Genomic DNA, 13970 nt, shown 5'->3' with positions numbered 1-13970 from the left:
CAATCAACATCTACTGTATCCTATGACTAATTTAGATCTTCATCCATGAAAATCCTGCCTCGTGGTGAACATGGAGCTCTTTCTGATGGAGGGCTCCCACTTTTTCCTGCCAGCTCCTTTGTCTGCCCCCATGTGACTGTGGCCCACGTTGGCAATGCAGTATCGTGCTCCCGGGTAGCCCACGGCTCGCAGGTAGAAGCAGGCTCCGTGAGGGAATGAGACCACGAGCCACACTAGAGGAAGAGAGCACACTGATTCAGAGGGCACGACGATGGTCCCTCTGGCTGTCACCAAGGATGACTTCCAATTCGGGGTCTCCCCTTGTCATCCCACCAGGCACTATCACTTCTGACCCCTTACTTGTCACTTTCCTCTACCCAACTATGTCCTCCCCTACCAGCGGGCCCTAACACAGAGCAGGTCAGCTCTTTTTTTATATAACGAATATTTTACAACATGTGTTTTAAATGTCTAGAAATGAAAATAATAAATAATAGAATCTACCTCCCCACATAATCTTGAAAGAAAATCAGTGTAATGCTGTAACTGCAATATAAGACATAAATAAAAGAAGGTAATTTATAATAAAGTAATATATATTCTCATACATAAGTGCTTAGGCACAAGCACATTAATGAAGTTGTCAAACCCTCGTATCTCCACATAGAATTCACATGAGGGCAACGGCACCCATCAGTGTCAAGGTGCATCTTATCCGCAACTTCAGTGCGCCCTGCTATTCAAAGCACTGCTGTCAGTGATTTTCTGAAGTGATGAACAGCTCCTGGTAAAGCACCAAACAAAACAAAGCACAAGCTCCTCTCAATTCACATAGCAGTTGCATTTCTGGAAAGTATAGTGTATATGAAAGTCAGGCAAAAAATAGTCTGCATTTATATATAAAATAAAATTAGGTTATAGGATTAGATAATTTTTAAATAGTGGCTTTTTTTCTTTTTGAGACCAAGTCTCGCTTTGTTGCCTAGGCTAGAGTGAGTGCCGTGGCGTCAGCCTAGCTCACAGCAACCTCCAACTCCTGGGCTCAAGGGATCCTGCTGCCTCAGCCTCCCGAGTAGCTGGGACTACAGGCATGCACCACCTAAATAGTGGCTTTTTAGGAGTTCTGGACCAGCCTGAGGAAGGGCGAGATCCCATCTCTACAAAACATAGAAAAATTACCCAGGCGTGGTGGCGCACCTGTACTCCCAGCTACTCAGGAGACTGAGGCAGGAAGATCAATGAGCAATGATGATGTGATGATGTCACTGCACTCCAGCTTGGGCAACAGAGCCAGACATTTTTTAGACTCCACCGAGAGAGAGAAAGAGAGAGAGAGAGAGAGAGAGAGAGAGAGAGAGAGAGAGAGAGAGAGAGAGAGAGAGAGGGAGGAAGGAAAGAGAGAAAGAGAAAGGAAAAAGAAAGAGAAAGAAAGAAAGAAAGAAAGAAAGAAAGAAAGAAAGAAAGAAAGAAAGAAAGAAAGAAAGAAAGAAAGAAAGAAAGAAAAGAAAGAGAAAAAGAAAGAGAAAAAGAAAGAAAGAAAATTGAGCAATAACCAATTGCTCATAGTTTCACCATGGGCGGAAGTTGTATTAAGTTTCACATTAACGCAACTTTTAAATTTTTATGGTTGACCGTCAACATATACACCTATTTTTAGAGTATTTTAATCATGCTTAGGCAGTTGTTTTTTTTTGTTTTTTTTTTTAGACAGAGTCTCACTTTGTTGCCCAGGCTAGAGTGAGTACCATGGCATCAGCCTAGCTCACAGCAACCTCAAACTCCTGGGCTCAAGCAATCCTACTGCCTCAGCCTCCCAAGTAGCTGGGACTACAGGCATGCACCACCATGCCCGGCTAATTTTTTTATATATGTATATTAGTTGGCCAATTAATTTCTTTCTATTTATAGTAGAGACAGAGTCTCGCTCTTGTTCAGACTGGTTTTGAACTCCTGACCTCGAGCAATCCTCCTGCCTCGGCCTCCCAGAGAGCTAGGATTACAGGCGTGAGCCACCGCTCCTGGCCGCTTAGGCAGTTTTTAAAAAATGTGTGGTTCCAAGCAAATAAAAGATCTCGGCGGGGCGCGGTGGCTCACGCCTGTAATCCTAGCACTCTGGGAGGCCGAGGCGGGCAGATTGCTCGAGGTCAGGAGATCAAAACCAGCCTGAGCAACAGTGAGACCCCATCCCTACTATAAATAGAAAGGAATTAATTGGCCAACTAATATAAATCAAAAAAATTAGCCGGGTATGGTGGCACATGCCTGTAGTGCCAGCTACTCGGGAGGCTGAGGCAGCAGGATCCCTTGAGCCCAGGAGTTGGAGGTTGCTGTGAGCTAGGCTGACACCATGGCACTCACTGTAGTCTGGGCAACAAAGCGAGACTCTGTCTCAAAAAAGGGGGCCGTGAAACCCGCCCCACCCCCCAACCACCTGGGAAAAGGAAGCTGAAAAAGGGGAAGCAGCAACAGCCACTACACTTCCTTTGCATCTCGCTCTCAGGACACGCAGAAAGCAGCTCTGCGAGGGAACACAGCCACAGGCTAACAATAACCCAGAGGTAATTTTCATATTTACTCTTCTGCCCCGGGGAGGAGGGATGAGCACAGGCTGTCTTGTTTTCCTCCAGGGGCAGCTGAGATACAGCCCTGGAGGTGAGATGTCCCTTTTTCTGTCCCACCCAGGCATCTCCTTGGTTGGGAACAGGTATTCTGTCTTAAAATTTGGAGTTCTTTAAAAACACGTGGAGTGTTCTAGAGGTCATTTACCTTGGTAAGATAGTGGAAGAAACCACTTCGCTCTGACTCATAAATTTGTCCACAGTCAACAGTATTTATAAATAGCCATGACAGTCATGTGTTGCCTAATGACACATGACAATAGACGTGACAGTCTATCGTTGACCATTGTCAGTGGTCACATAAGACTATAAAGGAGCTGAAAAAGTCCTATTGCTTAGTGACCTCAACCCTCTTAATCTTGTGCTGCATTGAATTCCCTTTTCTATGTTTAGATATTTTTGTTTTGTTTTGTTTTTTTGAGACAGAGTTTCACTCTGTTGCCTGGGCTAGAGTACTGTGGCATCAGCCTAGCTCACAGCAACCTCAGACTCCTGGGCTCAAGCGATCCTCCTGCCTCAGCCTCCTGAGTAGCTGGGACTACAGGCATGCGCCACCATGCCCGGCTAATTTTTTACATATACTTTTAGTTGTCCAGCTAATTTATTTCTATTTTTTTTAGTAGAGACGTGGTCTCGCTCTTGCTCAGGCTGGTCTCGAACTCCTGAGCTCAAACGATCCTCCCACTTCGGCCTCCCAGAGTGCTAGGATTACAGGCCTGAGCCACCACGCCAGGCCTGTTTAGATATTTTGAAACACACAAATACTTACAAACAGCGTTACAATTGTCTGCAGTATGCAGTATACTAACACGCTGTACAGGTGTGCAACCTAGGAGCAAAAGGAGCAAAAGGCTACACTGTACAGCCCAGGCGTGTGGTGGGCTCTGGCATCTAGGTTTGTGTAACTGCACTCTGTGATGTCCACATAAGGAAATGGCCTAACAACACATCTCTCAGAGTGTATGCTCATCATTAAGTGACGCCTGACCGTATTTACGGGACATTGTGCTGGTCCTGTGGACGGTTCCAAAGGTAGCAGAAGTTACCATGAGCGGAACCGTCCTCTTCACTCTGTGCATGGAACCCAGCCTAGCTTCCACTTCGGGGTTTAGGCTTATAGGAGGACAACAGAGGTTAGAGGCCACAGGCTAGCAAGAATTGAAGACATCTTTCCGCAGTTTCTATTGAACTAGGTCTGTCTGACTGGAAGTTCATTTTGCCTCTTTGCTTTAGCTACTAAGGAGTGTGAGCCCACCTGCTGTGTCCCCTGGGGCCGGGCCCTGTTCTCCCTTGAGGCAGGGCCCCAGAGGTAGGTCAGATGATGGTGACTCAGACACTCTCACTTCCTGGCCCTTTCAAAGTGAAGACTTCCCCTATTTTGAAGTGCCTGCGGGGATTTGTGTCCCTTCAGGATACAACAGCTGATGTGGGCCTCTGGCCTTTCTCCCCTAGGGTCCGGCTGCGGCCATCATGGGTTCTGTGAATTCCAGAGGTCACAAGGCCCAGGTGGTGATGCTGGGCCTCAACTCCGCGGGCAAGACCATGCTCCTGTACAAACTGAAGGGCCACTCGCTCGTGGAGACCCTGCCCACTATCGGTTTCAACGTGGAGCCTCTGGAAGCCCCTGGGCACATGCTGCTGACGTTCTGGGATGTCGGGGGGCAGACCCAGCTCAGGGCCAGCTGGAAGGACCACCTGGAGGGCACGGACGTCCTCGTGTATGTGCTGGACAGCACGGACGAAGCCCGCTTGCCCGAGGCGGTGGCTGAGCTCACGGAAGTCCTGAGCGACCCCAACATGGCTGGCGTCCCCTTCTTGGTGCTGGCCAACAAGCAGGAGGCGCCCGAAGCTCTTTCGCTGCGTGAAATCAGGAACAGGCTGGGCCTGGAGCGCTTCCAGGGCCGCCGCTGGGAGCTGCGGGCCTGCAGCGCGCTCACGGGCGAGGGGCTGCCCGAGGCCCTGCAGAGCCTGCGGCGCCTCCTGACGGCCCGCGGCCACCGGTGTCTCCAGGTGACAGCCGCGGGGGCTGAGAGCTGCGCCAGCCAGAAATCCTGAGCCCCATGCAGCAGCTTATCTTTGCTCCTCCCAACCCAACCGCAAGAACCAACTGATCCTTGAGAAATTTAAGCTCGGTTTATCAAACAAGAAATCCTTCTGTTCTCGGACAGGATATTTTCTTCCAGGGACTTATCCTCCACAGCGTTCATGTTGCAAATCAGCTATTGCTTGAATAATGCTACTGTAAGAAAAAAGCCCACCAGGACACCATTTAAGTGCTCATTCCCAGTGGGGATGGAGCAACTGTAATAATAGGGCAGTGAGTGGTTACATGATAATTGAGACCCGAATTCACAGAGGGCAAGAGGTTCTAAAATCAAATCAGAATTTCATCTTGGTCAGGGCCTGATTAGCCCTTCTCCACCCTTTGGCATCCTGTGTTGGTCTTTTTAAAAAACCCTTCATTTTCTTTCATTTTTTTTCCTTTTCTTTTTCCTTCTCATAGCACATCTCTTTCCTTAAAGATCAGATCAATGAATTATTTCATTTACTCATTCATTTAACCAAAGAATATGCAGAGTGTTTAATTTGTGGCAAAGGCACTGAACTTTCAGGTAAGATGGAGGCGCTTCAGATGGGGGCGATGAATTCTGAAGATGCTGACGGCAGCAATCCATGCCTCCTCTCTCATGACTGACAGTCAAAAGGGAAGTTGAACGTAGCATCCCAGAAGGGCTTTCAGGAGATTTTTTACCCAGGATCCATGGAGCTCCTGAAGTTATTTGCAAAATGTTATGTTTTGGGCCATTTTTCTAGGGATCAGAAGATCCAGGACTTTTATCAGACTTTCAAAGACATCTGTGAGTCCCAAAAGTTAAGAATCGCTGATCTGGTTTTAACCCTCATCCAATGCTGAATACTTACTGCAACCTGAGTTTTGTGTTTTGTTTTGTTTGCGATGGGGTTTCCCTGTGTTGCCCAGGCTGGCCTCAAACTCCTGGCCTCAAGAGATCCTCCCACCTCAGCCTCCTGAGTAACTGGTACTACCACTGCACCCACCTGTAATCTGAGTTTTTTCTTTTTGTTTGGTTTTCTTCATTGCTCATTTGTTTGTTAGAGACAGGGTCTCCCTATGTTGCCCAGGCAATCCTCCCGCCTCAGCCCCCTGAACAGCTGGGACTACAGGCACACACCACTGTAACCAGCTGTAATCCAAGTTTATTTAACGGCAAGCAGCTTACATTTGGCACCTGTTCTCATGTTAAAGGGCTCTAAATGTTGGATATTCCTTCTTATCCTGAATTAAAATCAGCCTCCTTATAGCTCCTGGTGGTGTTCTGCCCTCTCTGGAGAGACACAGTGTAAATTGGCCTCGGATACTCTTCTAATGTCTGAGATCTGCCAGGAGCCTCTACCCAAAGCCTCCCCTGCTAACACCAGGTGAGGCACGCCTAGTTCCTTCCACTCCTTGTCAATGGACGCATTTCCAGACTTCCTGTGTTAGACACTAAGGATGCAAAGATGGATAAAGCCTCAGGCCTCATGGCACTCTGGCTGGGGAGACAGTAGGGACATAATTCCTGTAAAAGTGTCAGGGTAGAGGCTCACTTCAGCAACTGTTTATTGAGCACTTAACTAGCACCAGGCTCTGTGCTTAGCGTTTTACAAAGATTATCTTGAATTTTCACAACTCTGCAAAATAGATATTATTCCCATTTTGTATAATTAGAAACTGAGGCTGGGGGAGGTTGCAACCTCTTGGTGCTTGAGGCACAGAAGGTGGGTGAGGGTGATGCTATAATAGGAAATAAAAACTGGAAAGGAAGTTTAGGTCAGAGTTAGGCCTGGCAGTTTGGATTTTTTTTTTTTTGAGACAGAGTCTCGCTCTGTTGCCCGGGCTAGAGTGTCATGGTGTCAGCCTAGCTCACAGCAACCTCAAACTCCTGGGCTCAAGCAATCCTTCTGCCTCAGCCTCCTGAGTAGCTGGGACTACAGGCATGTGCCACCATCCCCAGCTAATTTTTTCTATATATTTTTAATTGGCCAATTAATTTCTTTCTATTTTTAGTAGAGACGGGGTCTTGCTCTTGCTTAGGCTGGTTTTGAACTGCTGACCTCGAGTGATCTGCCCACCTCGGCCTCCCAGAGTGCTAGGATTACAGGCATGAGCCACCACACCCGGCCTGTTTGAATTTTAATAATCAGGAGTTTGGCTGGGGAAGAGAAACCCCATGGGACTCGCCAATTATGAGGATAACTGTGAGGCAATGTGGAGGAGATAGAGAAGGAGGGACCCTGGAGCCAGTAAGGCTGGGAGACCAGTACATTCCTAGAGCAGAGGAGAGGCAGAGAAGAGAGATGACTGAGAGCTTTTTTTTTTTTTTTTTTTTTTTGAGACAGAGTCTTGCTTTGTTGCCCAGGGTAGAGTGAGTGCCATGGCGTCAGCCTAGCTCACAGCAACCTCAAACTCCTGGGCTCAAGCAATCCTTCTGCTTCAGCCTCCCAAGTAGCTGGGACTACAGGCATGCGCCACCATGCCCGGCTAATTTTTTCTATATATATATTAGTTGGCCAATTAATTTTTTTCTATTTATGGTAGAGACGGGGGTCTCGCTCTTGCTCAGGCTGGTTTTGAACTCCTGACCTCGAGTGATCCGCCCACCTCAGCCTCCCAGAGTGCTAGGATTACAGGTGTGAGCCACCGTGCCCGGCCTATTTTTAAGAAAAATAGTGGAGAGGGGAAGAATTTGAAGATGGCTCAAGATCTCGAGTCTGCATGACAGGAGGGTCTGGAGCGTCATAGGTGTGAGAAGGTGGGACGGGGCTGGGGCCACTGGGTTCTGCTTTTGAAATGCTGGGTCTGACGTTGGTCGTAGCTGCTTCCAGATCGTTCCTTGCAGTTCTCGAGATGCTGAGCACCTGTCGGACGCCTTTGCTGGTTCCCCCCACAGGGGCACTCTCTCTGATGCTCTTACATTTCTGCTGAGCTGAGGTCAACATGTTCTCTCCTCCAAGAGAGCCTAAGGCCGCGCGTGCTCTTCCCACACGGGTGTCATACCCCAGCTTACCCAACATTTCTATGATTTCATAATGGGAAAGCCATCTGCCACGTGGCCGGATGACCTGGACTTGCTTTGCTATGTGGCCATGAGCCTCCCTGGGTTGCCGGCAGGAGGGTGATCTGATGAGGTCCGTGCTTAAGAAGATAACACGGGCAGCAGCGTTTGGGTGGGAGGAGCATCCTGAAAGCAGGGACAGGTTAGAGGAAGGACAGAGGCGTCTTTTGACCCATACGACTGACGCCACTGGTCTGTAGGGACTGTCACTGCAGCCACCCCATCATGCTATAGAAACCATTTTTCCTGTTCTTTTGACAATCCCTCTGTGTCAGCCAGGCCAGGCTCCTCGCTGACACCAGGATGCACCACGCTTTCCCCGGCTCCAAGTGTGTGCTCCTGTTGGACTCCACAGAGTGGGCAAGAGGGCCAGCAGGCAGCTCCGAGTTTCTACTCCAAACCCTCCATCCTTGAAGGCAGACACGCTTGGTCTCAACAGGCCGTAGGAAGTCCCCTTTCACCATCCCCCTCAGATAAGACTTCAGAAAATGGACAAGAACAACAAAGCATGATAACCACACCTAGTGAGTGTTAGTGCTGGTCTGCTTCCTGCTGGGTCTCACATGCACACCAATCACTCCCGTAGCATCACCCAGCAGGTGAGTTCTAGCATGTCACCTGCACAATTCTCTCTGGATTGAAGGCGGCTTTGACAGTCTCCGAGTCCATGGCAGCCTTCCGTTTTTACGTAGGCTTAGGGGGCTCTCCTATCTGCACCTCCTGTTTGAATCCTGGCCAGACTCCACCTCTCCGGGAAGCTTTGCCTGCACACCCAGCACCCCCCGCCCCTGAACTTCCATGTCACCAACGGCCCAGCCCTGCTTCTCAGTGCCTGGCATCATTTTGCCCTAACTGGGGCAGTTCCACTTGTCGGTACGTACCTCCCTGAGTGTGGTGTAAATTCATAGAGACGAGGGCCAAGCCTTCCATCCTACTGACCTCTTCAAAGCCTGGAACAATATTAGACACTGAGAGTTGCTCATTAAGTACCTGGGGAATAATGGATGACTGGTTAAAGCCAGGGAACGGGGTGTCATGTGTGTGAGTCCCCAGCTGCTCTGAACTGTCCAGAATAAAGTCCGAAAACAAGAACAAGAGGCTCATTGGCTTGAGAGCCAAGATGGTGGCATAAAACTATACCTTAGACACCTTTTGTGATAAAAGCAACAACAAAGCGTCACACATGCTCTTTCTAGAACACAGCACACTCATAACGACCTGACTTTTAGTCAGCATCCCAGAGTGGGTGGAAAGTGGGAGCTGTCACCAGATGGAAAGTTGAACAGGAATGACAGACTGTTGAGCAGCACCTCCTGCCACAGCACCTGGGTGCTGAGACGGGCATGGCCCGAGTGAGAGGAGGCAATGTGACCTTTGCTGCCACCTCTTGGGCCTGTAAGAGCAAATGCAAATTAAAATAAGCACTTGCTCCATAGATCAGTAGGGTGACTATAGTTAGCAGTAGCCTGTTATACTTTTCAAAATAGCTAGAAGAGAATAATTTGCATGTTCCTAAGCGTGAAGAAAAGACAAATATTTAAGGTGATGGATCTCCCAATTATTCTGATTTAATTATGTGAATATATCAAATTTTATTAATAACATGTATCCTGAAAATGTGTACATCTATTATATATCAATTAAAAGAATAAGCAGCTTAATCCTTCACTGAACTCCCTTCCTTTTCTTTTTTTTTTTTTTTTTTGAGACAGAGTCTCGCTTTGTTGTCCAGGCTAGCGTGAGTGCTGTGGCGTCAGCCTAGCTCACAGCAACCTCAAACTCCTGGGCTCGAGTGATCCTTCTGCCTCAGCCTCCCGAGTAGCTGGAACTACAGGCATGCGCCTCTATGCCCGGCTAATTTTATATATATATATCAGTTGGCCAATTAATTTCTTTCTATTTATAGTAGAGACGGGGTCTCGCTCTTGCTCAGGCTGGTTTTGAACTCCTGACCTTGAGCAATCCGCCCGCCTCGGCCTCCCAAGAGCTAGGATTACAGGCGTGAGCCACAGCGCCCGGCCCCTTCCTTTTCTTCTTAGAGCATTTACTGTAGGAAACTTGGAATTTTAAGTTCTTTCCTCTGTCTTTTTGAGATGTACGTAAATCTTTTTAAAAGCTAAGTTAGCCTCTTGGTAGCTTTAGGACTATTCCCAAGGACCAAGGAGCCATTCCTTTGAAATGTCGTCATCAAAGGAGACACTCTCCCATTTCATCCTGGCAGATGCCCCACTCTGAGTTGCAAAACTACCTCCTGTCCTAAAGCTATGAGAAGTTTGTTTTTCCTTTGGATAAAGCCAATTAGCTAACACAGATGGTGACCTCAATTACTAGTTGAATTTAGGGTAAACTCCCTGTGAAAAATGGGCTGTCAAGTGCTCCTGCTGGAGGACCAACTAGCTCTTTCTCCTTTGCCTTGGGAACAGTCAGGGGTGGGCTGCCTCTGCTCTGTAAGAGGGTGAGGTTTCCTTCTGTCATTGCAGTTTCTTAGGTGATTGCCTATGATGCGAGTCGTATTCTAGTTGAATGTTTATTTAATAATAAAACACTTTTCTTTCTCTACTACTTTTGTGGAGAGATTTTCTGAGTTGGCAAGAGGTTTTTTTTTTGAGACAGAATCTCACTCTGTTGCCCAGAATAGAGTGTCGTGGTGTCAGCCTAGCTCACAGCAACCTCAAACTCCTGGGCTCAAGCGATCCTCTTGCCTCAGCCTCCTGGGTAGCTGGGACTACAGGCATGCGCCACCATGCCCAGCTAATTCTTCTATTTCTAGTAGAGATGGGATCTCACTCTTGCTCATGCTGGTCTCGAACTCCTGACCTTGAGCAATCCTCCCGCCTTGGCCTCTCAGAGTGCTAGGATTACAGGCGAGAGCCACTATCCCCAGCCAGGAGAGTTGTCTTTAATAACAGTTCCCCTGCAGGCCCATCTGCCAGGCTCTGTGAACTTTTATTTGCACTCATGACCAGTCAGAGGGGTCCTCGACCCAAAGGCATCTTAGTCAACAAAGGAAAACTCAAGGTGGCTTTTGAAGGGCACTTAATTAGTAATAATAAACACAAGTCCAACAAGACCTGTGGCCTTCCCCACCGGCAAGATTATGAACACCTGTGACTGTCCCTGAACTCAGTGAAGGAAGTATTTCTCAGTGCATGAGGGGTGACCCCAAATTCCCTCCCACATGGCTCAAAAAAGCAACAAAACAATTTTAGAAAGGAAAAAAAGTCTTTTATTTTCACCATGTTGTCTTGATTTCCACTCCTCTGACACATTCACCCCCTCCCATGGAAACTTGGCTTTGTAGCTACAGATGCATATTTTTAAAATCTCCATTAGAAATGGCATTGTTCTGCCGAAGATCTCAAGCTAAAAACCTGACCAGGAGTCCTCCTGCCCGCCCCCAGCCTGGGGCACATGGGTGTTTTTGCAGGTTACTTCAAGAATGAAATTGCAAACCTAAACAAACAGATTCCCATAAAAGCACTTCCAATTCCTCAAATAAAAGCAGGCATCAGGATTATAAATAATCTCTGGATTATTAACACGACACCATAACATTTTGCAATTTTTACTCCACCTCTTCTTTGAATTCCACAAACTTCAATTCCATGTGATGTTAATGTTGACTTAACCTGGATGGAAAATATTTATTTATTTATTTATTTTTGAGACAGAGTCTCACTCTGTTGCCTGGGCATCAGCCTAGTTCACAGCAACCTTAAACTCCTAGGCTCAAGCGCTTCTGCCTCAGCCTCCCGAGTAGCTGGGACTACAGGCATGTGCCAGCTAATTTTTTCTATATATTTTTAGTTCTATATATTTTTAATAGAAAGAAATTAATTTCTTTCTATTTTTAGTAGAGACGGGGTCTCGCTCTTGCTCAGGCTGGTTTTGAACTCCTGACCTCGAGTGATCCGCCCACCTCAGCCTCCCAGAGTGCTAGGATTACAGGGGTGAGCCACCACGCCCGGCCTGGAGGGAAAATATTTAATATAAAGGATACAAAGGAATGCATGTAAAGATTTCTCAGGATTATGAAAATTCTTCCATGAGGGAATCATTATCAAGAGGGAGATGCAACCTCACCCTGTGCTCAAATGTCTAAATGCTGTGGAACGTGATGGCTTAGAGTTTGGGCTTGGAGTTGGGCAGAACTGACCAGAACACCAGCCCTACCCCTCACCAAGGGAGTACCCTTGGGTGAATTATTTAACCCATCTCAGCCCCAGTTGCCTCATCTGCAGAATAGGAGTGATAATGGGAGGTACCTGACAAGGCTCACGTGAGAATTAAGTGATATATGTGTTCATCTAGTCAACTTGTGTTTCTTGAGCACCTACTATGTGCAAATCACTGAGCAAATCACCAGAGGTATACCGATGAAGGAGATACAAACCCAGTCCCTGCCCTTGAACATATGGCCTAGCTTTCAATAAGGGGCAGCTATTAGTATTAAGTCCCACTAAAGCATGTTAAAAATGCAAACAAAGCATAGAATTTTGGGGTCCAGGCTTTTCTCTTGCAGAGAACACCAGCCCTACCCCTCACCTCCCTGCTCTCTGCTTTTTCTTCCCTAGGTGACTAGCTGACAGGCACCCTGCAGGGACTCCGTTTTTTTTTCCACAACATTTGAAAAGACCCTCAACAGACAGAAAGGAAATATAAATTGTTCTCTTTAAATTGCTTTTGAGAATCTGCTTTACAGCCTTGCGGAGTTCCTAAAGGGACAAGCAGGGGGTGTCAGTGACAGGCCTCAGTCTCTCTGCCCCTAGTCTCTGCCCCAGGGACAGAATCAATGACAGGACTACAATCATCAAAGATAAATCTGCCTGTTGCTTCTGTTATCTGTCTCTGTTATCGGCCTGATGCTAAGAAAAGGAGCCTCATGCAGGATGCAGTGTTCACATTACCCTGTTAATTTGGTTACAACCATAAGTCATCATCACTCCCCTTTTAAAATTCTTAAATAAAAAGGCTGAATACCTGATGCTCTGTGCCAACACACTTTTCCTCTTCCTGTTTCATTGTCTTGGCTTTTTTCCACTTGGGGAAAAGTAAAATCAACTTTTTTCTATCCTAAACTTTGGAGAAATCTTTCTCAAAACCCACGTGTACTAGCTCTGCACCAGTAATTCACCCTAATAATGATCCAGGCAGAGCAGGAGCCTGCCTAATCCTTTCTGGGGAGGGAATCCATTTTTTTTTTTTTTTTTTTGAGACAGTCTCACTCTGTTGCCCAGGCTAGAGTGTCATGGCATCAGCCTAGCTCGCAGCAACCTCAAACTCCTGGGCTCAAGCAATCCTCCTGCCTCAGCCTCCCGAGTAGCTGGGACTACAGGCATGTGCCACCATGCCCGGCTAATTTTTTCTATATATCTTTAGTTGGCCAATTAATTCCTTTCTATTTTCAGTAGAGATGGGATCTCACTCTTGCTTAGGTTGGTATTGAACTCCTGAGCTCAAATGATTCACCTGCCTCGGCCTCCCAGAGTGCTAGGATTATAGGTGTGAGCCACTGCATCTGGCCAGGGAATCTGTTCTTATACCAGCATGCCAAACTCTTCAACAACATCATTTGTAAATGTTCCCCTTCTACCATTCAAAAGATAGGATCATGTTCTCTTGGACAATCAGATGAGCCCAAGGAAGAGGAACCAAGAGCGATGGGCAGTGGGGGCAGAAGGCAGTGGGCTGTTTCGTTGTGACCCACAGCTGTGGGTCACAAGGCTTTTTACACAACCTTTGGGATGGCCCTTCCTTCCTCTCAGTCAGTGATGACTCAGGAGGTTTTGGAAAGGAGCTCAGGGAACATTCAACCAGCAGGTTCATCTTGGGGGAACTTCTCAGGCATTTTCTAGATAATATTAGAAGCTGGTTCTAGACCTGACTTAGGAGGATGAACATTCATACCTCAGACTGTGTCTACAATACCCAGTGAGTTCACAATAGAATATGATGAATGTACTACCTAAAGGGTGTCTCTAGGAGGGACAAAGAAAGAAAGAGGGAAAACCACTGAGACTTGTGGTTTAATATTCTGAAATGCATATGTACATTTAACTGATACAGTAGAAGAATTAAAAAAAAAAAAAAGCCCAAACCCACGAGGACAAAGAAAGCAGAAGAGGAGAGTAGCACGCCTGAGATAGCAATAAAATTTTGGAAGTTGGGAAGTGACCTCACAGACCAGAGAAAGCAGAAAACCAAGTCTGCTGTGGTTGGGGGGGGGGGGCGGGGTGTG

At 47.1% G+C, this 13970-nt stretch overlaps 1 protein-coding gene across 1 annotated transcript; it reads left to right on the top strand.

The window, feature by feature from the left end:
- The first annotated feature begins 2347 nt into the window (after nt 1-2347).
- Nucleotides 2348-5934, top strand: ARL11 (ARF like GTPase 11). Its single transcript, XM_012737316.3, has 2 exons — nt 2348-2558; nt 4071-5934. Exon 2 carries the CDS (start codon nt 4089-4091, stop codon nt 4671-4673), a length of 585 nt encoding a protein of 194 aa, XP_012592770.1. The 5' UTR covers nt 2348-2558; nt 4071-4088; the 3' UTR covers nt 4674-5934.
- Nucleotides 5935-13970: the final 8036 nt, after the last annotated feature.

The sequence above is a fragment of the Microcebus murinus genome, chromosome 13, assembly GCF_040939455.1.
Source record: "Microcebus murinus isolate Inina chromosome 13, M.murinus_Inina_mat1.0, whole genome shotgun sequence".
Taxonomy (NCBI): Eukaryota; Metazoa; Chordata; class Mammalia; order Primates; family Cheirogaleidae; genus Microcebus; species Microcebus murinus.
Note: the sequence above shows the minus strand (reverse complement) of the source record. Positions and strands in the feature narration are given on the sequence as shown.

Bases quoted from the DNA above. Each gene is read 5' to 3' on its own strand.
- ARL11 (XM_012737316.3), top strand. From the start codon at position 4,089: ATGGGTTCTGTGAATTCCAGAGGTCACAAGGCCCAGGTGGTGATGCTG.